The 26,761-nt window shown below is 44.6% G+C and overlaps 1 protein-coding gene across 1 annotated transcript in view; it reads left to right on the top strand.

Annotated features, from left to right (window-relative positions):
- Window positions 1-14,092, top strand: part of NALF2 (NALCN channel auxiliary factor 2) — an 84,463-nt gene extending 70,371 nt beyond the window's left edge. The window contains exons 2-3 of the mRNA XM_065411322.1: window positions 12,490-12,661; window positions 13,686-14,092. Coding sequence (XP_065267394.1) covers window positions 12,490-12,661; window positions 13,686-14,092 — 579 coding nt within the window. The remainder of the gene's footprint in view (window positions 1-12,489; window positions 12,662-13,685) is intronic.
- The last annotated feature ends 12,669 nt before the right edge of the window (window positions 14,093-26,761 follow it).

Genomic DNA, 26,761 nt, shown 5'->3' on the forward strand with positions numbered 1-26,761 from the left:
CTTCTGCAGGCGGCATCTGACTCAGATAATGAAAATGAACATGCATTGGTCCATACTGCTTTGGATTGTTATCGAGCAGAACCCATCATCAGCATGGACACATGTCCCCTGGAATGGTGGTTGAAGCATGAAGGGACATATGAATCTTTAGTGCATCTGGCACATAAATGTCTTGCAACGTCGGCTACAACAGTGCCATGCGAACGCCTATTCTCACGTTCAGGTGACATTGTAAACAAGAAGCCGGCAGCATTATCTCCTGCAAATGTAAACAAGCTTGTTTGTCTGAGTGATTGGCTGAACAAGAAGTAGGACAGAGTGGACTTGCAAGCTCTAAAATTTTACATAGTTTGATTTTTGAATGCATTTTTGGTACATAATTCTACATATGTAAGTTCAACTTTCATGATAAAGAGATTGCACTATTGTACCTGTATGAGGTGAATTGAAAAATACTGTTCCTTTTGTTTTTTTACAGTGCAAATACTTGTAATCAAAAATAAATATAAAGTGAGCACTGTATACTTTGTATTCTGTGTTGTAATTGAAATCAATATATTAGAAAATGTAGAAAACCTCCAAATATATTTAAATAAATGGTATTCTATTTTTCTTTATCTGTGCAATTAATTTTTTTAAGCGTGCGATTAATCGCGATTAATTTTTTTAATCGCTTGACAGCCCTAATTTGAAGTCTATCATCATGTCCCCCCTCAGTCTTCTCTTCTCCAGACTAAACATAGAATCATAGAAGATTAGGGTTGGAAGAGACCTCAGGAGGACATCTAGTCCAACCCCCTGCTCAAAGCAGGACCAACACCAACTAAATCATCCCAGCCAGGGCTTTGTCAAGCCGGGCCTTAAAAACCTCTAAGGATGGAGATTCCACTACCTCCCTAGGTAACCCATTCCAGTGCTTCACCACCCTCCTAGTGAAATAGTGTTTCCTAATATCCAACCTAGACCTCCCCCCACTGCAACTTGAGACCATTGCTCCTTGTTCTGTCATCTGCCACCACTGAGAACAGCCGAGCTCCATCCTCTTTGGAACCCCCTTTAGGTAGTTGAAGGCTGCTATCAAATCTCCCCTCACTCTTCTCTTCTGTAGACTAAACAAGCCCAGTTCCTCGCCTCTCCTCGTAAGTGTTCTGCCCCAGCTCCCTGATCATTTTCGTTGCCTGCCGCTGGACTCTCTCCAATTTGTCCACGTCATTTCTGTAGTGGGGGGCCCAAAACTGGACTCAATGCTCCAGATGTGGCCTCACCAAAGCCGAATAGAGGGGAATAATCACTTCCCTCGATCTACTGGCAATGCTCCTACTAATGCAGCCCAATATGCTGTTAGCATTCTTGGCAACAAGGGCACACTGCAAACCAAATCCAGTTTTTTTTTCAATCTTTCCTCGTAGGTCATGTTTTCTAGACCTTTCATCATTTTTATTGCTCTCCTCTGGACTTTCTCCTATATGTCCATGTCTTTCCCAAAGTGTGGTGCCCAGAACTGGAAACAATACTCCAGCTGAGGCCTTATCAGTGCTGAGTAGAGTGAAAAAATTACTTCTTGCGTCTTGATCACAACACTCCTGCTAATACATCCCAGAATGTTGTTTGCTTTTTTGCAACAGTATTACAATGTTGGCTCCAATTTAATTTGTGGTCCACTATAACCCCTTATCCTTTTCTGCAGTACTCCTTCCTAGGCAGTCATTTCCCATTTTCTGTTTGTGCAATTCATTATTCCTTCCTAAGTACTTTGCATTTGTCCTTATTGAATTTCATCCTATTTATTTCAGACCATTTCTCCAGTTTGTCAAGATCATTTTTAATTCTAATCCTGTCCTCCAAAGCGCTTGCAACCCCTCCCACATTGATATCATCTGCAAACTTTATAAGTGTACTCTCCATGGGTCTATGCCATTATCCAAATCATTTATGGGGATATTGAATAGAACCAGACCCAGGATAGATCGCTGCAGGACCCACTCAATATGCCCTTCCAACTTGACCATTGATAACTACTCTCTGAGTACGGTTTTCCAACCAGTTGTGCACCCACCTTAGAGTAGGTTCATCTAGACTATATTTCCCTAGTTTGCTTATGAGAAGGTCACGTGAGACAGTATCAAAAGCCTTATCAAAGTTGTGATATATCACATCTACTGCTTTCCCCCATCCACAAGACTTGTTACCCTTTCAAAAAGGGATATTAGTTGGTTTGATGTGATTTGTTCTTAACAAATCCATATACTGGCATGATGTACCAAATCCCAAGGTAGGATATACTGTTCTCAGCTGTGAAATAGTCTCCTGAGGGTAGGTATTGAAGTTCCATTGCTAGATAAAGTCATGGAGAATGGGAGACTGTGGGAAACAATCTGGCCCTGGCCGTGAGCTGACTACATCCTAAATGGCCCTTTCCATCCCTACTGTCTAACTGAAATCCTTGGCATGATAGAAAAGAACAGACCTTGCACAGGCTGTGTATGGCTGCTACAGGCATTCAAGATTTCAAGTGCTGTATGTCAACTTTGGGTCATTTGGCCACCATTGTGTCCATCTCCCTCTTAAAGACTTCAGGGAAGGTCTTGCTGTTGCCTTTGGTACTGCAGATAGTGCCATTTGGGTGACTTCAGTCCTCACAGAATATTTATTTTACAGATCTAATTTCATTTTTGTATGAATCCAGGTGCAGAAATTCTATCTCCCTTTGGCACAAAGCTATGGTGTAGCCCAGAAAGTAAACAGAATGCAATGGAGACTTGACTTGCAGATCAGCTATTTGTGATATCTTTGCATCCTCTTGTGAGGGGTTGCATCAAGGAGTTCTTTGCCTTCAGCATGTCACATTCAGCCATGCAGCTGCTGTTCATGCTCATGGTGACAGACACCTGTTCTGGAGTTGGTCAAATAATGAATGATATTCCCTGCAAATTTGACACCTTTTTCCTCTTCATGAATCATTCATGGACCGATCTTGATTTTTGTGAATGTGTACACTATTGGTTAGTATTCACACCAGAATTTATATGAACAAATTTCATCCTATGAGCTATGTGCAAACTGTTCACCCATTCACTATTCATTACCCATGGATTGGGAGGGGTCCCCTAAGCCACATGGTATTGCTTCTGCTCCCTAATTGGATGACTTTTGAACAGGAGAAAAATGAATGACTAATAAAGAGAATAGTAAATAATTCCTACCTAGCACAAAGAGTAATTTGGGCTAAAATTCACGAACTTTGGAGACCCGTGAACATTTTTATGAATACTTGGTGGCTATTTAACCCCTCACAAACAACAAATAGTATGACCCCAATAACAGCAAACTGAACTCAACACTTTCAGGCTCCTAAATATTTAGGAATCACTTCCTATTTTATTCAACCATATTCTGCTCTGTGCACAGGGAAACAGTGGATTCCCGTGAACACACACAGGTGCAGGATGAGAAAAGCGTGGGAGCTTCCCAGTAAGTTGCTATTATACTAGTTCAATTGGGGCTATTATCAGTGTCTAAAACTGTCTGTTAATTCCAGTTGATGCTTCAAGACATGTTCAAAGTAGAAAGTTGAATCTGCTCCAACTATGAGATCAAGTCTGGAGCTGGCCATACTCTCTCCATTGTCCCCATCTCCACTGCAGGTTTATGGCAGCTCCTGATCACAATGAATGGGTTAGTGAAGGGAGAACAGTAATAGTGATTCATGTCAACCTGCAGAGTGGTTATCTAATATCAGCCAATGGAGAATAGAATGAAACCTTTATGAAAAAATCCCACTGAATTTAATAGGAATAAAGCCAATCAGGTTGTATACAAATTACTGTAAAGATGTAAAGAATACTATAAAGAATAAAATCCTTTCTTTATATTTTTTAATTATTTTATGGAGCTATATACCAGGGAGATAATTCTCTGTTTCATAGATTTTAAATCCAGAAGGAACCATCATGATCTTCTAATCTCACTTCCTGTGATGTTGTCTAATTAAAATATAACCATGCAAACCATTGTTGCTACCACTGTTATATAATTGCAACAAATCTTATACATAGTGTAACACGTGGCCAGAAAGGGTTAAGCATTCTGCAGGCTAAATGACCCAAAGCCAACCATTAAAGACATGTTAGAAAGTATGTGAATGGTAATTAGGGCTATTCCCTGCTAGATAGGCTAGAACTTTGAAGTGCAAACCTGTATTGTTAGAGAATTAGAGATGATACTAATTGTGTGTGTTTACTTATATCTTGTTTAATAATTAGCCATGTAAACAGACAGTTCCTGTCTGTCACTGTAGCTATTGATTCAGAGATATAAAGGGAATATTAACATTTAGATGAATCTTGAATGCAATAATGTCATTGTCTATATGTCTCTTTAAAGTTTGTGAAAGACTGCCTAATGGATAAATAATTTGATGTTAATCCATGTAGTTAATTACTGGTGAAGTTTAGGAAACTGAAGGTTACATCAAAAGCCTATTTTTCACCTAGGACTGTATGGTCAAATGGCTGCTAGAAAACTGTATAAAAGACCCTTGGGTCCTGATCCTGTCATCTCAGATCTGCTTGAGGCTTCATGCAGGGGAAGCCTAAATCATAAGGATTGAGATCCCAGTCCTGACTGGACCACCCTGAATATAAACATTGGACTATAACCCATGAACTGTTTCTGAAAGAATTCTTTGCAACTACAAAGCTCACTATCTCTGCTATGAATCTGAATCTCAAGAATTGTACCCATGTCTGTATGTATACTGATCTTTTAACCATTCTCTCTCTCTCTCTTTTTCTTTTTTAATAAATTTTAGTTTAGTTAATAAGAATTAGCTGTAAGCATGTGTTTGGGTCAGATTTGGAATATTCATTAACCTGGGAGGTAATGTGTCCGATCTTTGGGATTGGTAGAACTTTTTTATATGATGAATAAGTTTTTCAGTAATCCTCATCATAGTTGACTCGGGTGTCTGGATGGAGGCCTAAGGCTGGGTTACTTCAAGGGAACTGTATTGTTGGCTTCTGGGTAACCAGTGAAGTATTATAGAAGCTGTTTTGTGCTGGGTTGGTAAATCTAAATGTTGGAATATCCACCAGCTTTGGGAATTGTCTGCCCCATTCTTTGCAGTTCGCCCTAATTGAGTGACCTCAGTTGACTCCCCTGGGACTCTGGTAACATTTCCTATGGCATAACATAGGCCATAGAATTTCACCTAGTGACTCCTGCACCTAACCCAACAACCTGTGATTGAATTAGAGCATATTTTTAGAAAAACATCCAGTCTTGATATAAAGACTTCATGAGATGCAGTCTTAAATATTAAATCCTATAGAATGACAGAAAATTTCTCTAGAAAAGTTATCATTTCCTATACTTTTATAGGATTTTACTATGAGGACAAAGTTATTTCTCCTGTGGCCTAGTCAGGCTCTGAACCCAGATTTTAGTGTAGTAACACACTGTGCCCTCCATCCTCCCTGTCTGCTTTCATTTGTATGAATGTTACTTTTCTTATCCCACTGCTTTGATAATAGAACTAAAAGGCTCTGCAGATTCCTGCTAATGCAAGATGGAATGGGATGAATGCACCCTCTAATGGAGAAGACAGGAATAAATCTTTCCTAGGCATCAGAGTAGAGAAATTGTATTTTGGATTCCTCATAGTGCAAGATATTTTATTCCAAGAAAGTTCCTTGGGGAGGACCCTTTGTTGTCAGATGACTTTGCAACTGACCCATCTCTAGAGTTTGTTGCTATCACATTCCCTGCCAAAATGCCCACTTCTTAAATGGATTCCCCATTTGGTTATCATTTCCCAATGCTAGGCCTCACCCTGAAGTCATTCCAGATACTGTTCCCAAATGTTATTACACTACATTTTAAAGAGAGAGAGAGAGAGAGAGAGCAGCTAACTACAAGCACATGTCACTAGCAGTTTATCTCATGGTTGTTCTTCCACCACTGTAACCCTTGCCTTCCCACACCCCCTTCCTTCATTTATTACCATTGCATGTTGTGTAATTTCCACAGCAAGCTGCTTGGGGCAGACACCTGTCACTCATTTGTTCTCTAAAGTGCCATGCATAGCTATAGTGTTGTATAAGTAATAATATTGCACTGATAGGCACATAGAGATTGCCACACTGGACCAGAGCAGCAGTGCATCGAATCTGGGATCCTGTCTCTAACAGTGACCAGTGCAGGGCCGTCCCTAGCTATTCTGGGGCCCTACGCAGCCCCCCCGCGGGGTGTGTGTGGGGGGGGCCCAGGCCTCTGCAGGGGAGGAAGCGGGGGGGCTGTCCCCAGGGCTCTGTGGGGGAGGGACAGGGCTCCGGGGGGGGGAGGGAAAGAACTGACTTGTGGGGCAGGGGGGAATCACCCCCCAGCACTCACTGGCGGCGCGGCTGGGTCTGGGTCTGCACTTCCCGCCACCGGTGAGTGCAGACCCGGGCCATGCTGCAGAGCTCAGGGGAGTAGGGGCGGAGCAGGGGCGGGAAGAGGCGGTGTGGGGGCCCTGGGGAAGAGCCAGAGCAGGGGCTGGAGCAGCACGCAGCTGCGCAGGGCACCAGGAAATTTGGTGCCCCAAATTTCCTGGTGCCCTACGCAGCTGCGTACTTTGCATATGGGTAAGGACGGCCCTGGACTAGTGCCACATAGTTCCGAAATAGACTCAGATATCTCCACAGTGGACAATTGTGGGATAAACTGCTGCTATAGGAATTTTCTTAATTTCCTCTATTACTTAGTTGCTGGCCCTGAACCATGAGGTTTTACTTCTCGTATCGCTTTTTTTTATCCTGTCTAGTATAATGGTTTATGTTCTCATTGTTCATGGAAACCTTGCTGGAATCCTACTAAGGTCTTGGTCCCAGTGATTTCTAATAGCAATGATGGAGGCTTCATGTCCCAGATGGCCAGCCCCTTTAAGGGGATATAGGCCCAACCCCAACTCCTGAAAATGAATTAGCTCACCTCCTGAAAATGAAGGTCCTGTGATTTGTGAGTAATATCACCAACCAGTCCTTCTGGGGAAAAGATAAGAGCAGAGGCCCATGGAAGAGCTGGAAGAAGTTAAAGGCTCCTGCAGGCTGCAGAGAGCAAGAAAACTCCTGCAGGGGACACTGGGGCACCAAGGGGAGGCCAGACCCCCCAAGAAGGACTGGGGGGGTGGGGGGCTGGATATAGAGAGGAAGAGAGACCCCCCCAGGGAGAAAGGATTGGGTCCAGCTGGAGACTGGAGTGAAGACTTTGTTTCTTTTGGATCATTAGTGGAGGGACACTATTGAGTTCTGTTCTGGAAAGACTTGATTGCCAGCCTGGGTGGAACCACTGTGGATGGTGTTGTCAACAGGCCCGGGTAGAAACACAACACAAGCACCAGAAGGAGGGTTGTGGAATTCCCTTAGTTAGGAGGAAAGGGCCACTGGAAATCATGTGTAGGATTAAATAAATTAGACCCCAGCCATAAGGGGAGACTTGTTTTGAATACCTTGGACTGTGAGGAGCTTATTGCAAAGGTGTGAGAAAGGGAAACAAAGGCAGGGTTGTGCAGCACCCCCTCCCCGCCAGGCCACAAGGAGGGCTCTCTGCAGGCAATGACACTGTCACACCTCATTTATTTAACTGGGGTTTTGAGTAACTTGGAAAACTAATCACCCTTTCTAAAGTCTACCATTGCCACAGGCCTGCCTCCACAGCCATCCTCTGAATGGTCCTGCTTCAAGCCCCAGTGCCCTGCCTCCTCCTGTTCCCTCCAAACAATGGACACGGTCAGGGAGATGTGTGTGTCAAATCTTACACTACTGCAGCTTGTGCTTGTTGTGGGGATAAACAGAGACATGTCTCTAGACCTGTCAATCCAGCACCTCAATCTCACCTGCATTGTTTTCCCTTTCAAAGGAAAATTAAATTACAAATGCCAAATGACATTCTGCCTGTGTTTGGTAGCAGAGGGAGAACCAGCAATGTGCGGCTGGTGGACCTACAGGTTGCACCTGATAGCACAGGGGTAAAAACTGGGGTCTAACATCTATTGGATGCTACTTTAAGTAATACTACAGATTATGTTTTTCCTGGTGAATTAGGTATGTCCTACTGAAGTGAAGCATTTGGGCCAGAATTAGTCACTTCAGCTGCAAAGTTCTGCAGCCCCAAGGAGGTGGGAATGCTGGCATGCCTTCACCTCACCCTGGGATACATGGGAGGTTTGTGCAATTTTGTGTCATATATTTTCTTGCTGCCTCTTGGTCATTCACAGCAAAAGTGATAACAGCCTCTAGCACAGCACAGGGGTTCGAGCTAATAGAGTTTCTGTGCCATTGGATCATACAATGGGAGCTTTCAGTGCTGTGGGAGCCTGTGCTAATTCAGAAGGCTGATAGGAGCTTATTCTCAGTCTTTCCCCCGGGGAAACCTCCAACACCTGACCCTAGGGGCTCCAACAGCCAGTCCCTAAAATACTTCATACTAGCAAAGGCAGGAAATGTCCATCTGAGCTAGCTTGTCAGCAGGGCCGGCTCCAGGCACCAGCGTAGGAAGCGGGTGCTTGGGGCGGCCAATTCAAAGGGGCAGCACTCCGTCCGGTATCGGGGCGGCACGTCCAGGTCTTTGGCAGGAATTCGGCGGCGGGTCCCTCATTCCCTCTCTTCCTCTTTGAGCTGCCGCCGAATTGCCGCTGAAGAAGCGGCGCGATTGAGCTGCCGCTGAAGTGCCACCGCTCGTCTTTTTTTTTTATTTTTATTTTTATTTTTTTGCCGCTTGGGGCAGCAGAAAAGCTGGAGCCGGCCCTGCTTGTCAGGGCCATGATTTCTCACTATGGGTCCCAGCCAGGTCTAACCATGCCCAGCTGATGTTAACTTCTCCGCTTCATTCTGCAAAGCCTCACTTTCCTGGGCTCTGACAGCAGCTGAGCAATGAAAAGGAAGATGCCCTCCCATGCTGCAGGGTAAGATAAGGAGTTTCACCCTGATACACCCTTGCTGGGTTGCTAGTGGAGATATCTGCAGGCACCTGTTCTGCTTTGTACTGGAATACATTAGGCTGTTTCCTTAAGAATCTGGCTGGGTATTGGGATACTTAGAGAGAGGGAAGGAGTAGCAAAGAGCTTGGGAATGGGCTCTTGTAAGTGGGATACTTCCAGAACTGGGTAATTCCAGACAGTGCATGTATCACTAACTCAGCATTACTTTGGTTTGCATGATAAAACAGATACACAGTAGGACAGACGCTCCGTGACGCCTCTGTGGGGTTAACATGGAGCAGCTAGTCCTGATGATTTTGCATGCAGAAGTGAATTTGCTTCTTTTGGGTGTTCTGTGTTGACCAACATCATGTGTGATTATGTCACAATGTGTCCTATTAGACATTCCGATTTGGGTTGTGAAAGTGCTCACCTCTTCCATTGAACTGCACCTTGAATTGAATGGGTGATAGAGCATGGGATACCAGGAATCAGCTTTCTCAGCAGAGGGTGGCTGACTGTGGAATTACCTCTCAGAGGAGATCACAGTGAACCCAGCCTTCAGCGAAAGTCTTTCAAATTGTACATATGGCACACTTATCTAATCTACCTTCATCTTCCCTCTCCCTTCCACCCTAGTGTTTGTTATAATTATTTCTTGTGTCTTGTTTCAGTTTAGACCAGGGTGGCCAAACTGTGGCTCGCAAGCCACATGTGTCTCTTTTACTGTTAAAGTGAGGCTCATGGAGATCCCCAGGCCCCTCCTCCCCCATTCTTCACTTACCAAACAGGGGTGGAGGAGCTCAGGACCTCTGCCTTGCGGCGGGGTGGTGGGATAGGGGCTTCTGCCCAGCGGAGGGGGCGGGTCTCAGGGCTTCAGCCCCAAAGGGCACACCTGCCAGGGCTCAGGGCTTCAGCAGGAGCGGGGCTGCAGCCCCAAGCCCTGTCAGGCACCTCCTGTGAGGATGAAGCCCTGAGACCCAGCAGGTGCGCCCCGGCTCTTGAACTTCTGAAGATTGTCGTAGGCAGCTTGGCGCATCAGTAAGTTTGGCCACCCCTGGCTTAGACTGTAAGCTCTCTGGGAAAGGGTGAATGTCTTCCTATGTGTCTGTGCAGCCCCGCACACAAAGGGGTCCTGTTCCTAAGGGGGGTCTTGTGGTGCTACCATTGTATAAACAAATACTAATAATATCCTCTCTGTACAAATGAGGGCTGACAAAAGAGTAAAAGATTCTTGTAAAATTCCAAGTAAGGCAACTGAATGTAGAAGAACAAGATTCATTTCCAGCACACACAAAGATTTACCCAGTTCTCATTGAACACCATGGGAATCTTTCTATTAAACTTCAATAAGTGTTGGATGTGGTCCTTAATATGTGTCTTAATTTTGTATTCGATGCCTAGATATTATAGTGATATGTGCACTGGGGATGCTGGTTTCTTGCTGTTGTTGTCATGGATTGTATGGAAAATTGGAAATTGACCATTTTCTGTGAAAAACATGAGATCTCTGTTTCCAAGAAACTTTTCGCCAATTTCCGCTTACTGTGCATATACCTGAGAGATGGGGATGTGGCAGAGTGAGCAAGGAGACAAGTGGATATGGAGCCTTAGAGGGAGCCGTCTGGCCTGCTCTTCGGTTCTCAAGCTGAGCCTGCAGACGAGACCGCTGAGGGCAGTGGGAAAGAAACAACGGGGAAAAGCAAACCGTGAAGCTTAGGAGGAAAGGGGACTAGTCCCACAAAGAGGAAAGCTTTATTAACAAATCATTGGAACAATTTACCAAGATTTGTGGTAAATTCTCCATCACTGATCATTTTTAAATCAAGATTGGATGTTTTATTAAAAGATCTGCTCTAGGAATTATTTTGGGGAAGTTCTATGGCCTGTATTATCCAGGAGGTCAGACTAGATAATCACAATGGTCCTCTCTGGTCTTAGAAACTATTAATCTATTTTCTCTGGTGGGGAGGGGCATCTCCATTAGCCAGTTCTTGCGGGGCATTTCCTCTCCAGCACTATTGCATGATTTTGACTCCTTTGGGGCAGGCAGACCTTGCCTATGCTGTTTGCACTAGAGGAGTTGCTGCTGTTGATAAGCCTGATAGACTTCAAAGCCAGAGTTTATGGCACATGTGGAGTATGAATGCTGAGGCAGGCACAAGCGGAGCCTAAGTTACAAGCTACACGCAAGCTAGCCTTTGATTCTGAGAGTTTTGCAAAGTTTAGCTCTAACCAGCTAAAAGATGAATGTAAAATCGTCATTTAGGGGCGTACAGGAACATTTCTAGCACTGGTTAAAGCATTGTTTGGTACGTATTGGCAATTAAAATACATTTATAAAATGTAGTGTTGCCCATGAGATATGCCCATCTGAACCAAAAGAAATGGCATGTGTTCCATGAATAAAGGATTCCACCTAAACAATAGGTAAATGGATGTAGAAGATTAAATAGATTTAACAGTGAAGCAGAAGAGGAAGAGGCCATTCTAACTAACAATGAGCTACCTCTTATTAACATCATTCAGAATAAAGTGTAAGGCAGGATTGGTAATATCCACGAATCTCCCCAGTGGCTGGAACTAGTGTAGATTTTCCAGGAGTCATACGCATATGGGTATTTTCAAACTGGACCACTCCAGAGGTCCATCAAGCCAACTCTCCAGTCTCCAGCAGTGACCAATGCTGGACACCTCAAAGGAAGGTGTAAAATCCCTATAATGATTATTATTGTGCAGTATTGTACCAGAGGTAAATTCCTTCCTGACTCCAGCTGGTGAGCAGTTTACATCCTGAAGTGTGAGGATCAAGAGCCCGGGTAATTTTATCTTACCTAGTGTCACCGCAGGTGCTATTCTGATTCATATAAGTGTGCGTGTGTCTTTAATACCTCTGTCAATTGTTATTTGTTGTGGGGCTGCTCTCAAGGGCTAGATTTCATATCCTGGTTTGTTATACTGGCTGCTGATGCTGGTTTGCTGTTGTAGAGTTTCTCATTCGTGTTGGGCTGCACAATATAGTTTGTTATTGTAGGGCTACTTACCAGGAACCAAGCTACCAGTGTTATTTTGTTATTTGTAGGGTTGCTTATGACTCATGGTCATAAGAGGAAAAAGCATTCCCACACTTATTTTTAAAGAGGAAACAAATAATTTCACGAATTTTGCAAACAGGTGAAATTTTGAGCCTACCAACCTTGACAGTGTCACTAAAGCCTCTAATGAATCATGTCTAAGGACCTACAAGTAGAGGACAGTAGCCTATATGTTCATTTGCTTTACTCATGTAGATGTTTTAGGTTGTGAATTGAATTTCACACTAACATCTTTCAGTTTGCTTTAAATGAAACAGTTAATTCAATAAGTAACCCTGATGTATTAACAAATATTTATTGAGATTAAACAGTGAGATAAGAGCTCACCATTCATCTGCCTTTAACTTGCACTAAGCCCCAAGATTATTAAATGGTTTTAATATACATGTTTTTGCTGATGTGATGTTGTGTCTTGCGGTGTCTTGTTTTTTCCCTTAGGCTGTCTACAAGGCCTGGCTGTGCTCCGAGTATTTCAATGTGACACAACAACAGTGCCAACACCGGATTCCATGCAAGCAATACTGCCTGGAGGTGCAGACCAGGTGCCCCTTTGTGTTACCTGACAATGATGAGCTGATCTATGGAGGATTGCCTGGTTTCATCTGTACGGGTAAGAAGGTCATGGAAGTAGGATAGGTGTCCCCGTAATGACTTCTTGTCTCCTGCCCATTGTACATGTCAGGAAACGGAGGAAATACAAAAAGACAGGCGGACAAATGTGTGGGATGGATGGGGAGGATTTTCAACTCATGTTCGAGTAATAAGTTCCATTTCTCTAGAGCCTTTCACCCTGAAGACTCCTATAGCACTGTACCATGGGCCAAATCTTGTGTAAGGACTTCAGGATTTGGTCATATATATAAAATAAATAAATATATAGGAAGTACATTATCCAGTATTGAAATATTTCCATCTCTGAGGTGAAATATAGCTGTTCAGCAGCCTCACAGCAACACTACCTGACAGTTTAGGGCAGGAAGTGAAAAACAGTCCCACTGCTAACTGAAACGTCAAGGGTCTATTTAGTGAGGCAAAATGTGACTGGGTTAAAGTTTGACCAGCTCATTGACACTAACTGCTACAAAAGATGTCAGAGGATTTCCTTTTTTAAAGTGTGTTTAGTATTCATGGCAGATGCTCAGAGAGTGAAGTCCTCTATTTATCCATCCATACAACAGGTACAGTATAGTTAGGGGCAGTACAAACTTTCCATCCTGCCACCTACCTAGCACTAGGTTTTCCTGGCAGTTCTCCCATCCATGACTGAACCTGGCCTGATCCTATAGTTTGTAAGATCTGATAAATACACAGCCTGAGATGTTCACAGCTTTGTCCCAAAATATCATTACACATGGTCCTTGGATCTTGGAATAAAGTGGACCTGGACCATGGTTGCTTTTTCTTTGGAGTAATGTGGCCTAGGGACTTAGTCCCAGAGAAAATCTGCCCAAATGAAGGTGCTTGGGGTGCCAGTCCTTAGGCTGAAAGTTGTCCAGGAGCAGGCAGCCAACCAGAACTGAAACCCTTTTTTCCTACTGCAGGTGGATTTTCTGGCAGGCCCTATGGCTTTACAATCTATTGGACTTCCCCTGCACGTTCACTAATTCTCACCATCTGTTGTTATGTTTTGCCAGGGTTGCTAGAGAACCAATTATCCAATGAGGAAGCAAAGTGCTGCGATGTGCAATGGGACTCTTGTGACCACCCACCAGACAGCAACTACAATGCGTCCCCCAAATCCACAGAGTCGGAGTCATTCCATTACCACCATCATGACCCCCACCTTCATCACCACCAGCAGCATCACTATCACCTCTACCACCACCACCAGTACCACCAACCCCACCCACCATCTTTGCTGCCTGTCTCCGCAGGGTCTCGCCTCAGCAACAGCAAAATCAGACTGTGCGTCCTGGTCCTTATGCTTCTCCACACCATGGTGTCCTTCTCAAGCGTGCACAGCAGCGAGGGGACTGCCAGCAGGGGGCTGAGCTTGGAGGCCCTGCCTGCCATGGATGAGAGCATAACAAGAGATGAGTGACCCAGAGGGGAAAGGAAACGTCCAAGCAGAGTGCCAGCTCTTTTCCTGCCAAGGGGGGCACACGCTATTCCTCCAATGGGAGGCACAGGATTGGGGGTGATGCACACACACACCCCTAGCCACACCCCCAAGAGCTGCTCGTCACGGGGCATCCCCGTGATGAAGAGTCTTTAATGCGCACAGGGCTGCAGGACTCAGCTTTGAGAAGGGTTCAGTTATCAACAGCCTTTCAGCTGTGTGCATCCTGCCTGGGAGAGGCTCTGGGAGCTAGCGCAAAGAGGTATAGAAAAGGGGAGGGGGGCTGGGATGGGAGAGGGTCCCTTTGAAAGAGTTCTCCCCAAGGAAATGCCACTGCTCTCCCTGCCACCTATGAGGTGTCTCATGCGGTGCCCCTATTTTTTCTACCAGCTGGATAATTCAGTGCAATGGGTTCAAGAAATTGGTTTATCCATTATTCCTCCCCCCCCCCCCCAGTCTTTAAACCTCACCATCGTATATCGCCAAAGCTGCTAGGTGGCATGTACAGCAACTCAAACACCTCAAAACAAACCCCAGCTAACTTCTCCTCAAACCTTTCCCTGCTGAGGGACAGTCTTGGGTCCTTAGTGTGACCTGGTGACCCCTCTGTCTGGGTAGCATGGTGTTAGGCTCACTGTCTTGCCAACAGACAAGATCCATTTCTAAGGTTAAGTTGTTGGGGTGGAAGATGTATTACACGGCATTGTGTGTGCCATTTGGGGTTGTGTTTCTTACCTCAGTCAGCCTTTCCTTGTCTGTGCCACTCTTGTCCTTCAAAACACTGAACATAAAGAACATCCCCTGTGGATGTTGGCAGTAAGTAGAGAGATGGATGTAGTACAGGATGGAACAGGAAATTATATTCCCAGAGTTCTTAACACTTCACTCCCCAATGTGTCCCCAGAATTTTCTTAAACTCCTGTATTTTGTTTTCTCCAACAGCTTGTTTGAGTTTGGAGAGGGCAGCAGTTAGGGAAACAAGGATCTGCAAGAGGCAGATGTCACATACTTAGTGCTTAGGCTGAGGGAGATGGAAGTGTCATGTCACAGTGAGCAGCTTTGCAGGGGCAGAGCTGACTGCACTAGTTTGCAGTGGGGCCAGGGATGGTAACAAATGCATAAAAAGCCCCAACTTGCACCCTCTAAAGTTTCCCAGTTACGAACTCGTACAGCATGTGGGAAGAGGACTGGAGAAATCCAGCCCATAGGGAAATAGTTTCCCAAATAAAATGCCACCAGCTAATAAAGCACAGGTGAGGGAGAGAGGTTTCATGTGCACTATGTGCAGCACTGATCATACGACTCCTGGAAGTCCTGCTGGAACAGCCACACTCAGCCTGGCAAGATGTTGATTGGCAACAGCTTAGATTGACTCACCGTTATGTCCAAACACGGTCATAGACTGGAATTCAGCCCCATCCAGATATAGGATCCCACCTCTAACTCTGACCTTTCAAATTCTCCAGCCCGAGGACTGAGATTTATACTCATAGGGAATGTTGTAATTTGAGGCATGTGGCACCCCTCCACCCCTTCTATGTCCCTTTATAGCTGATATTTCCTCCTGCAGAGCCCACGTTCAGGGTGATTTCTCTCATACTCGCAGTGATGTTACTGTAATGGGCTGATGATATCACTAGGAGGAGCGAATGACATTTTAGGAAGGAATGCCTGGGGTCCTGGCTGGAAACAAAGACAAACTAATCGGGAATGAAAGAGGAGTTGAGGGTCAAATATTAGTGAGGACAAAGCTCACTTTGGAGGGGGAAGGCAAGATGAACTTGTTGCCCAACATCAGTATGAAGTGAAGCACAAGGAGACAGAAAAGAATGTTGTGCACAGTTAGATGCTCTCCCTCTCTCCAGGTCACAGTGACCGGGAGCTTTTATTATTCATCTTGCATGGCTCATTTAGGGAAAAATTAAGATCTAGATCCCACCACCTGAGACAGCATGTTCAGTGGCTGAGTGGTTGTAACTAGGGGTCAGGCAAACCAACTAAAATCAGAATTCGACTGGTTCTTCTGTCAAATCTCAAACCAAGCCCAGACCTGTCTGAAGGTCAAAGAAATTTCATAAAGTTCAGGATTTATAATACTTTTGTATTTCCTGGCTTCTGTTGAATTGAAGCAGAAATAACCAAAACACCATGAGAAAAGCTACTTCCTGCCTGGCTGGAAGAAGGAAGTACCAGAAATCTCATGGGAAAGTTGGATTTTCTGACATTTCCAGCCCATTTCCAGACCAAAGAGGATCGGAAAAGCAGCTGAATGTTTGGATTCTTATTTGACTTGAACCTCAGAATTTTGGATGATGTTTACATATTATTATTTCCCATGCATTACCAAAGTCCTGAATGCATAAATCCTGTGAACACCATTCTTATAGCACCAAACAGACCCATTGGCTATCGGGCTAAAACTGTGTAATAGGGCTAATACAACTAGTTTTCAGGGCAGATCCTGGGAACACTTCTCAAGACAGATCCTGTTGCTGTTTGCACCCACTGTGGCTAGGACAGACCTTGTGTGAATATTCACCACAGCTACCATGTATTTGCAGTTTGGTTCACTCTGATGTAAGAACAGATATGTGCAACAGTTTAGCAAATATGAATCAGACTTTTTTGATCTTGGGATTGTTTTGCCTTGGCATTTGAAACCAGCCTTTGTGGTAGCTATGATGACTTGAGCAGATGACTAGGCCAAAGGAACATGCACAAGCATGTTTTTGTATCAGGATAACAGACTCTGACTCATTTTTTAAGGAAACTAAACTTCACAGGAAGTTTTAAGGACACTAAACTTGTTAAGGTTTGAATGGCCACCTAATTCCAAGTGTCTACTTCAGAGATAGGATGAGTCAATCTTTAAACCAGGGGTGGGCAAACTTTTTGGCCCGAGGGCCACATCTGGGAATAGAAATTGTATGGCAGGCCATGAATGCTCACATAATTGGGAGGGGGTGAGGGCTCTGGTTGGGGGTGTGGGCTCTGGAGTGGGGCTGGGGATGAGGGATTTGGGGTGCAGGAGGGTGCTCCAGGCTGGGCCCAAGGAGTTTGGAGGGTGGGAGGGGGATCAAGGCTGGGGCAGGGGGTTGGGGCGCAGGGAGAGGCTCAGGGGTGCAGGCTCTGGGCGATGCTTACCTCAAGCATCTCTGCACACTGCCCCATCTGCAGGCACTGCCCCTGCAGCTCTCATTGGCTGTGGTTCCCACCCAATGGGAGCTGCGGGGGTGACGCTTGGGGTGGGGGCAGAGTGGAGGCCCTGGCTGCCCCTACGCTTAGGAGCCAGAGGGGAGCCATGCCACTGCTTCCGGGAGCCATGTGGAGCGGTCCCCGACCCTACTCCCCAGCTAGAGCACCCAAGCGGGGCAAGCCCCAGACTCCACTCCCCCATGGGAGCTCAAGGGCCAGATTAAAATGGCTGGCGGGCCGGATCTGGCCCGTGGGCCGTAGTTTGCCTACCCCTGCTTTAAACAATACAATAGGCTGGAGAAGAGCAGGCCAGTTTGCACATCAGCACATGATCCTGAGTCACCAAACTTGTTCAATGTCTGGTCTGATTCTGTTCAGGTCAGATACCAAGCAGAAAACTCTGAGTACTGCTCAGCCACAGGTGGGCATAGTGGCCTGTTTAAATTTTTTTTTCTTGTCATTTCTGCTCTTTGTGAATGCTAGGTAATCCCATAAAGACTGTGGGCCTGAATCTCATTTATACTACGGCAATCTAAAGGGACCATAAAATGGGTGTAAATGTAATTATGCCCACCTTAAAGCCCCTTTACCTTGCCAGAGCCTTTTATACTGCCAGGACAGTGTGAAGGATCCTTAGGGTAAATGAGAATCAGGCCCTACATGTGTCATATGATAACAGGAAGCCACATATTGATATAAGGAAATTTTGTGTAGGTCTGTGTTATGTGACTTGTTTACAGTCCCCCAAATCTGGGGCTACACAACCTGTCAGAGCCTGAATCTGAAGAAAAGAGAGAATCTGCCACAGAAGCTGCCTACATTTTCAGGACAGGCCTTTATTCACCAGTTCACAGCTCAGTGCCAAGTGTAGAAATGCTGTCTGACTGAACTAAAATAGAATAGATAGGGTTTTGTGGACATGGAATGGGGCTAGAGGAGGTTGGGTAGGGTTTTGTTGGAATACACTATATGCTTCAAGACATTTTCTGACCTTAATCAATATGAATTGATGAACTGCACCTCTTTTACAAAGTACCTTGGCACCTGTTTCAGGATTGTCATGGTTTGTGACTTAGATCAAGCCACTGTCCTTTCTCCATTTGCTTTATTCCTTCTATCCACCACCCACTGTAACTGTCCTGAGACCGCTTTCTAGTTTCCAGATGACATAGTTACTGTGAGAAATGCCACTGCCCTTTGATCGTAATACCATCTTGTTGGCATAGAATGCAGATGCATTCCTGTTTGGTCCTTGATGACCAATGCTAAATCAGAGCAGAGTTCTGCAAAGATACCCTCTTCTGAAGGAGAGTGGAGTGACCACGTAGCAATGTGAGCAAATAGAGTTCAACCCTCTCATTCTTTCACCTTTAGTACACAAAATATGTTCCAAATGTTCCTTATTTACTTGGTAAATGCTGATAGTTTGCTTGTCTGGATTGGGCAGGTCACTTACTACATCCCAGCAAATGATTTGAGAACAGTGGGAGCAGAGGGGTGCTAAGCCATTTTCAAAATCTAGGTCCAATTGTAGGTGTTGAGACTTTCAACAAACCTCGCCATAAGTGTAATTAGTAAGAAACCTACAGGAGCATGTAACTACCATGTAATTGCACAATTTTAGTCTATTGAATGCTAGGCAGTTACATAGTAATTAAAGAGGCCTTGCAGCATAGCTATGCCGTGGAATTAAAATGAGATCCAAATAATTTTTCAGGTTATGGTCTCCCATAAGATTCACAAATAAAAGTCTGCTATTCCACCAACAGGAAGGCCATCCCATCTGCCTGGCATGAGGGAAATTCAGGGAAGCCTGGTGCTGGGTAAGGTGACCAGACAGCAAATGTGAAAAATTGGGACAGGTAATAGGAGCCTATATAGGAAAAAGCCTCCAATATCGGGACTGTCCCTATAAAATCGGGACATCTGGTCACCCTAGTGCTGGGTTTCCATTGGCCTGGCAGGGTCAGGACTGTCCCCTGACTATGCTGTTTTGTGCTAGTTCTTTCTCTCTGCCCATGAACTTACTTGGTATCGAGGGTGACTGGGGGGAAAGAGTTGTATCTGCACAGAAACAAGCTTTTGAAAAGAGTTATTTTCTCTAACAGGTCCAGGCTGTTGTCAGTAAGTTCTGTGGTTTTAGTGCACCATATGCTGTATTCAACACTTTGCCAGTCTAGTTAAATGAATCCAGGCTGGGCTGCTCTCAGAACAGGACTGAGCAGCTGGAAGCCATGTTTATTACATTTCATCATTATAAGGCTGTCTGATAAAATCCTCTTTCTGGTCTGACTGTGACATTACACTCATAATAAACCTCTGTCTATGCTAGTCCTCTCTCTGGTATACAGTGGGATGCTCCCCTTTACTTAGACTGTAACCCTGCCTCAATAAAGCCCATTTACATTGCTTACATTATAACAATGTTTCTCACTAGTCCTGGTACTATTTAGCATGTGAGATAAGGAAAGAGGAGAGAGCATGAGTCTCTCTGCAGAATGTATGCACAAACATATATGCCCCACATAACTCAACAGGGGCTCCAAGGCTGAGAAACCTCTCTGGAGCAGATTTCAGCACAGCCAGATGTGTGCTGAGAAAACACTGATCCCAAATAGACTTATCTTACTATGAATTCAGAATCAAGATGCTACTTACTTTCCCTTCCAGTTCAGTGACTTGGATTCTTGTCTCTGGAGAGAGACTCCATGCATTGGTGTGGATATGTAAAATCAAGTGTTCCCCACAATGCAAACTGAGCTCTGCTCTATTGAGAGAAAGAACCTGTTCTCACAGCAGTAGCTCCTTACAGATGCATGCAAAGTGCTTCCTTTCCCCTATAGGGTCTGTCTGAGTCAATGTGGGGATCTGATGGGGTAGAGTTAGCCAGGATTCTCTTACTTTTCCACAGGACACATAGACCTGGTGAATATTTATTCACATACTTAGCCACCATATCATTTGGCATTATTGGCAAGTTCTACTCAGGAGAAGCCCACGGCCTGAATTAGCAGGGAGAGCAGCAGGTCATGACTGAGATGCACTGGTAAAGTTGTGAAAGGAAAGCTCGTGAAACAGCTGCCCATTTTCTATCTGGATCTAGCTGGGGTATTTGTTTTGGGTTTTGCACTTAAAGTAAAGTACAAATTCTATAAAATTATCTAAAAATAAAGAAAAATCTGAAAAAAGGCTTTGTTTCCTATGACAGAGCTGACTCATTACATGAACCTCTTTCTTGTGAAAATATGGATACCCTGCAGCCTCAGATGAAGGATTGCCAGGGAGTCTCATCTTCATCCAGGCACTGGATTAGAGAAAATATTTTGAAGGAGTCTGATGACTAAAGCAGAACACATCAAGTAACTTGGTAACACTCAGAAAACACCTTGAAGTGGTTTTATTGAATATATTTTTGCTCTGCTTCAGTGGAAGATGTTAGGACAGCTCAGTCACTGCCCCTCAGCACCCCAGATAATATTTGGAAGGAGGCAGTTCCCCTTGCCCCATCTTAAAGAAAACTTCACTCATGATAGCTACCACTTCGGTTGCTGCTAGTTTACAAACATGGCACCTGATTGGCAGTATGGTGGCACCTTCCATTTCTAAACACCCCTCACTTTTTCTCACCATCATGGTTTTCTTGTGCTGCACTTGAAATTAAGGGTGATGATTGTGGAACATTCCATGATGACTTCTGCTAGGGAGGGTCGCTAGTTTGTGTTCAGACTTTATTGCTATGCTTTTTATAATAGTCTCTACCCAGAAAACTTTACAGTGGCTTATAACAAAGGAAAATATTATTCCTAGCCACCACCTCTGTGTATTTACCATAAAGAAATGTCTAATAGAATTTAATTATGGGTGATAGCAGTAGAGTTCTACAGAAATTTAGTAGGATTTTATGGAACTCACTGTAAAAAGCTATATAATTTAATAGAAGATGGGATCCTTTTTATAGACTGTTGGAACCATCCTAAAGAATTCTAATAACAGGAACAGAATTCTCTATTAAATTATTTTCCATGTGGGTTAGGAAGGACAGTCTCCAATATTTAGCCAAAATGTTACAATCTTTTCATGCTGACCTTTCCAAAAAATCTATTCTAATGCATTTCAGTGGGATGATAGAGGTGTCTAGTCAATGGGAAGGTAAGGATTTCTATTTTTCCTTTCAAGTGGTCCCTATTTACAGCCTTCAGATATTGGCATATGTGTATAAGGATTGTGTGGATCCTTCCTTTCCATGTCAGTGTTGCTTTGTTCTACATTTCAGAGGTGCAGTAGCTTATTGGCAGCTCATTAAGGTTATTCTCAGACCTATGTTGCTCCTTAGAGAGTGCTCTTGTTGGGTGATTATTGTCATTTACTCACAGTATGGTAGGGGAATGTAGAGGATGATACAGGCCTTGCGTACTGGCTCAATTAGAAAGACAGTAGAGCTCAGATACACAACTCAATATGAGCAGGGCCCATCTCAAAAATGTAATTTGTTCATTTAAGAGTTTTTATTTTGGTGGATTAAAATTGAAAGGTCTTTTGGAAAGTATAGTTTAAGGAGGGATTGGAGCAAAAAGTCAGTTGACACATGAGAAGTGGGATAAATGGTATCTCCTCAGTTGTATGGATAAGTGTAGACACCATCTTTCTGATTTTATTTAATCTTTCATTGGAAGAACCTGATACAAATTGCGTAGCTATCAGACAGGAGCTGTGATGCTGTTGAACACTTGGGGCCTGACTCTCCATTCACTCATACTGCTTTTACCCTGGTGTATCTGCATTGACTGTAATGGAGCTACCCCTGATTTACACTGGTGTGAGCAGGTAGAGAATAAGGTCCATGGGCTGTATAGTTCATCTCCATCATTCTTACAAGAACACTGAAATCCTTGAAGATTTGCACCTTTCCTATAGCTCCAATCCAAGAGTTCTGCCATCCCTAGCCAAGAAGTAGCAGTGTAAAGCTGAGGAAGCCCACTACTGACCCTTCTTTCCCAGGACTTGTTATGCTTATAAGAAGCACATGGGATCTTTTTCAGGGGAAAAGGCAATATGCCGCGTTTATTGAAGATACAACAATTAGCATATGCATTCAATCACACCGCACGCACACACATACTGTCCCGCCAGTCGATGTTATAGTTGCCAGCTAGGTTGATCACCGGTAGGGAGGAGCCGGGTTCCGTCGGTCGCAACACGATGCTCCGGGGAAGTCTTGGCAGGACGAACCCAAAATTTCATGGCAAGGCAACCTGTTTATATAGTGATGTTCCTTCATTGGGACCAATGAGTTTTGCTCCGTCATGCTGTAATCAATTGTTGTTTGACGAGTGCTTGTTTTCTTAAATTGTCCTTCTCATTCTTTATAACAGCTATCTCGTCCTCATTGATAGGTGCCTGTCTCATCTTTAGACTCGTCAATCTGCCCTCCTCTGACATTTCAATAGGGGCGTGTTGCAGCCTCCTGACACCCTTGCATCTGTTTCTGGTTCCTCCCTTGTACATCTGGTTCAGCGATGGCCTTCACACTTATCTCTTAACAGATACATTCCTCATTCACACACAAAACAGAATTAATTTACACAGAACATTTTGAACAGGAGCATCAAATTGCAATGCAAAAGAAAAAATATCATGGCATTCTTTTACTTATGTTAAAATGCTAAACCTACAACAAATCGGTGACCCTCAAAGGTCTGTCACTGCCTTGAAATCAGTCCAAACACAGATTCTGGCTGATGCATCTCTGCCCATTGGCCCATTAGGCCATTACTTTCTGTTATTCAAAAAGGGTGGCTGGCGGGATATGATCAAATCATACACCAATACATTTAATACATGCTACATTATTATTCTTTATTCTTCATTCTAAATTATATTAATACAAACATAAAATCCTACTACTACAGACTGACTAGACTTACTTTGCACTCGGAAGGCTTTCCATTAGATGAGTCTCAAGTGTATTTACCAACATCTGCTCTGGCCTCTTACATTTTGGGGAGCAGTCCTCCAGGCTCTCTAGCCATTTTTCCCCTTAGGTAGGTCTCACATCACAGCCATACACCATCCTTCTAGCTAGGAAAGGATAGACAAAAGTGAATGAGCGGTCTCATAACCCATTGGCCTGGTTAGTGTGGAACCTGAACTCAGATCCTCTGTGCTGCCCCTAGACCAGAGGTGGGCAAAGTACGGCCCGCGGGCCACATCCAGCCCACGGGACCATCCTGCCTGGCCCTTGAGCTCCCGGCCGGGGAGGCTAGCCCCCGGCCCCTCCCTCGCAGCCTCAGCTCACCGTGCTGCCAGCACTCTAGGCAGCGGGACTCCGAGCTCCTGCTGGGCAGCACGGCTGCAAGAGCCGCCAGGTGTAGTGTATTAAATTGCTCCCCGTAGGAATGTGCTACTTATGGAGCACCAGGACTCACAGCTGTAAGTAGTACACCTTAAGTAGCACATTCCTATGGGGAGCAATTTAATACACTACACCCTGGCTAGGGAAGGCTGTGCCTCCCCAAACAGCCTGGCCCCCGCCACCTATCTGCCCCCTCCCACTTCCCTTCCCCTGACTGCCCCCCTCAGAACGCCCGACCCATCCAACCCCTCCTTCTCCCTGTCTCCTGACTGCCCCGACCCCTATCCACACCTCCGCCCCCTAACAGGCCCCCCAGGACTCCCACGCCTATCCAACCGCCCCCTGCTCCCTGTCCCCTGACTGCCCTCCCGCCCCCCAGAACTTTCGCCCCATCCAACCGCCCCCTGTTCCTTGTCCCCTGACTGTGCCTGGAACCTCCTACCCCTTATCCAACCCCCCGCTCCCCACCCCCTTACCATGCTGCTCAGAACACCAGGACTGGCAGCCGTAAGTAGTACACCATAAGTAGCACATTCCTATGGGGAGCAATTTAATACACTACACCCGGCCCTCCATACAGGTTCGGAACCCCGATGTGGCCCTCAGGCCAAAAAGTTTGCCCACCCCTGCCCTAGATTGTCAAGCTACCCCTGGTGCAATTCTTAAGGAGACAGCACCTCCTCCAGCCTTTCAGGGCTCCCTTCTGTGATGAAGGGAGGTAAACATGGGGGTCATGTACAATGCATAAATCATTTTCAAATAGGGACATTTTTAAAAATCTTTGATTACTTTTAAATGTTGATGGAATTTTAATGTCTTCAGTTTTAGATTTCTAACCTATCCCCAGCAGACATGCCCCAAGCACATGGACATGATTTATAAACCATGTGCAGAACTCACTGACCAAGGACCCACCAGTAGTCTCCCTCAGAAGAAAGTTGACACATTTCGGACTACATTTCTTTGGTATATTTTAAAGTTCTCCTCATGTAAAATAAAGTATTCCATATGCTTCCCAGAGAGGAGCCCAATGGGTGCAGCCTAATGGTCTGATTCCCAGCAAGCATAAGTGAATCTCTCCTCATCTCTGAGTGAACAAGGCAGCAGCAACTGCTTATGGGCAAATTGACATGATGGTGTTTTCCAGAACTTCATAGATACATTTCCATTCTATTCTGATACTTTGAGGTGTTGCTACTTTTTGTGCTAGACTTATCCGCTAACCTGATCCTGCACACCCCATCCTAAGGAACCAAATATCTAGACTCCGAATCCCTCCCATAGGGCACAATCACCTAATCAGGTATCTTTCTCAAGCATCTCATGGAACCCAGCCTGTAAAGAACTTCTGAGTCTCATTCAATATACAACCATCAGTTCTAGTGATCTTCACCCAAATCTCAATGCAGGGCAATAGTGGCACTACTCACTGGGCTCCCAGTCCATTGGCAAGAGACAGACTGGATGACTGAATAAGATTTTCTCCTGCTAGAGTACATGTACTGTATGTCTGAGTTATTAAATATTTAATTAAAACATCATCTATCCCAATTCTTTGAAGTTCCAGGTACAGCAGGTCAGCAGCAAAACTGAGTCTGAGTTTTCTGTTTAACAGTGATTATGTTCATTTAATCCAAGATAACCTACTTGGGGAATTGCTTCTGCACGTTCTTGACTGAGAAGTGTGTAACTGAGATGCTATCAACTTCAAGGAGGCATCACTTACTCCCCCAAAACCTGACCTCATGCTGACTGCCCCCAACCACTCTACTAAACAACCTCTGATTTTGTTTTCCAAATTAAAATCAATCCAACACCTTCTAACCCCATCCACTCACATACCACAGAGAGGGGCAGCCTTTTAAAAACCAGAGATTCCCCCACACACTTAGAGGAGTTTAAAAGGGGGAAGAAACTAAACACACTGTTCCAGTGGATAAACCACAAAGCTGGTGTCTTGGAAGTGGGAAGAGCAGGCATCAGGTTTTTCAATAATTTTTTTTAAGGGGTGGGATGGGGAAAATCTAATATGGATCCTGAGGAAGACATTTCTTATACAATCCTCCTGACTCTTCCATCCCAAGCACAGGAGATGCTGTTTCTGCAGCTACAGCTCATGCACCACACATGCCCTCTCCAACCCTTTGCTGATAACTGGGGCCAAGCACTGGAGAGCATAGCTCTGGGAGAACCACATGGAGTGGGGCAAGAGAACGTCATTGGTGATCAAGTAAGCCCCAGTGGGATGAACTCGTGTGTACGTGAAAAAGGTTGGTTGTGACCAAACCCTTCTCAAGTGCTTGTGAAATATTGGTGGTTACTGAGCTCAGACCTGCAATAGGTCCTTTTACAGTACATGGTGGCGAGGTGAAAAAAAACATACTGTTGAAGTAAAAATATTCTTTCTACTCCCCACTGCCCAATTTCTCTTTCTTTCCAGCTTTCTTTTCTCTCTGCCTTCTCCTTCCCCTTGCTTTCTCTATACCCTCTTTTCCCCTTTCTCTATTTCTCTCTCTTCTCCCCTCTGTCATAAGAAAGTGACTGTGTCCTTTGAGGGGACAGTTTTCTTATGCCATTTTATACACTGTGCTTCATGTTTAGAACTTTTTTGCACTAGTTCCTATTACATTTATTTTCCAAGATGGTTTGACAAAAAACAAAAAAAAATAAAAAACAAAACCATGCTATAATTCAGTTGTATTAAAAATATTATCCTACTACTCTCTGTGTTCAATAGTCTCTGTACCTGTAATGCTTTCAGTTCTGTTGTATTTTGGGGCAGAGGTTTTCTCGGCTCCTTGTTTAACCCAGTAAAGAAATAAAATGTTAAGAATTGATGATAACTTCCCCCTCACTTTCTCTGTGGCTTTATTTGGAACTACTCGGTTATAAAATGTGTCTTGTATTCTGAGGCGATTAGCTGGGATTGTACCTTGTCTAGCCTTAGTGCCCAATTGGCCTCTTACCTCTGGGTGAATAGCAGAGACTCTCCTGCAAACCATAGCAAAGAGATGCCAGTGTTGATCAAATATAAATTTGGGAAAGTGATACAGCATGAATGAAGGGTCCAGTGGCTCTCATATGTCTGTCCTATTGGTGGTTTC

The sequence above is a fragment of the Emys orbicularis genome, chromosome 9, assembly GCF_028017835.1.
Source record: "Emys orbicularis isolate rEmyOrb1 chromosome 9, rEmyOrb1.hap1, whole genome shotgun sequence".
Classification (NCBI taxonomy): Eukaryota; Metazoa; Chordata; order Testudines; family Emydidae; genus Emys; species Emys orbicularis.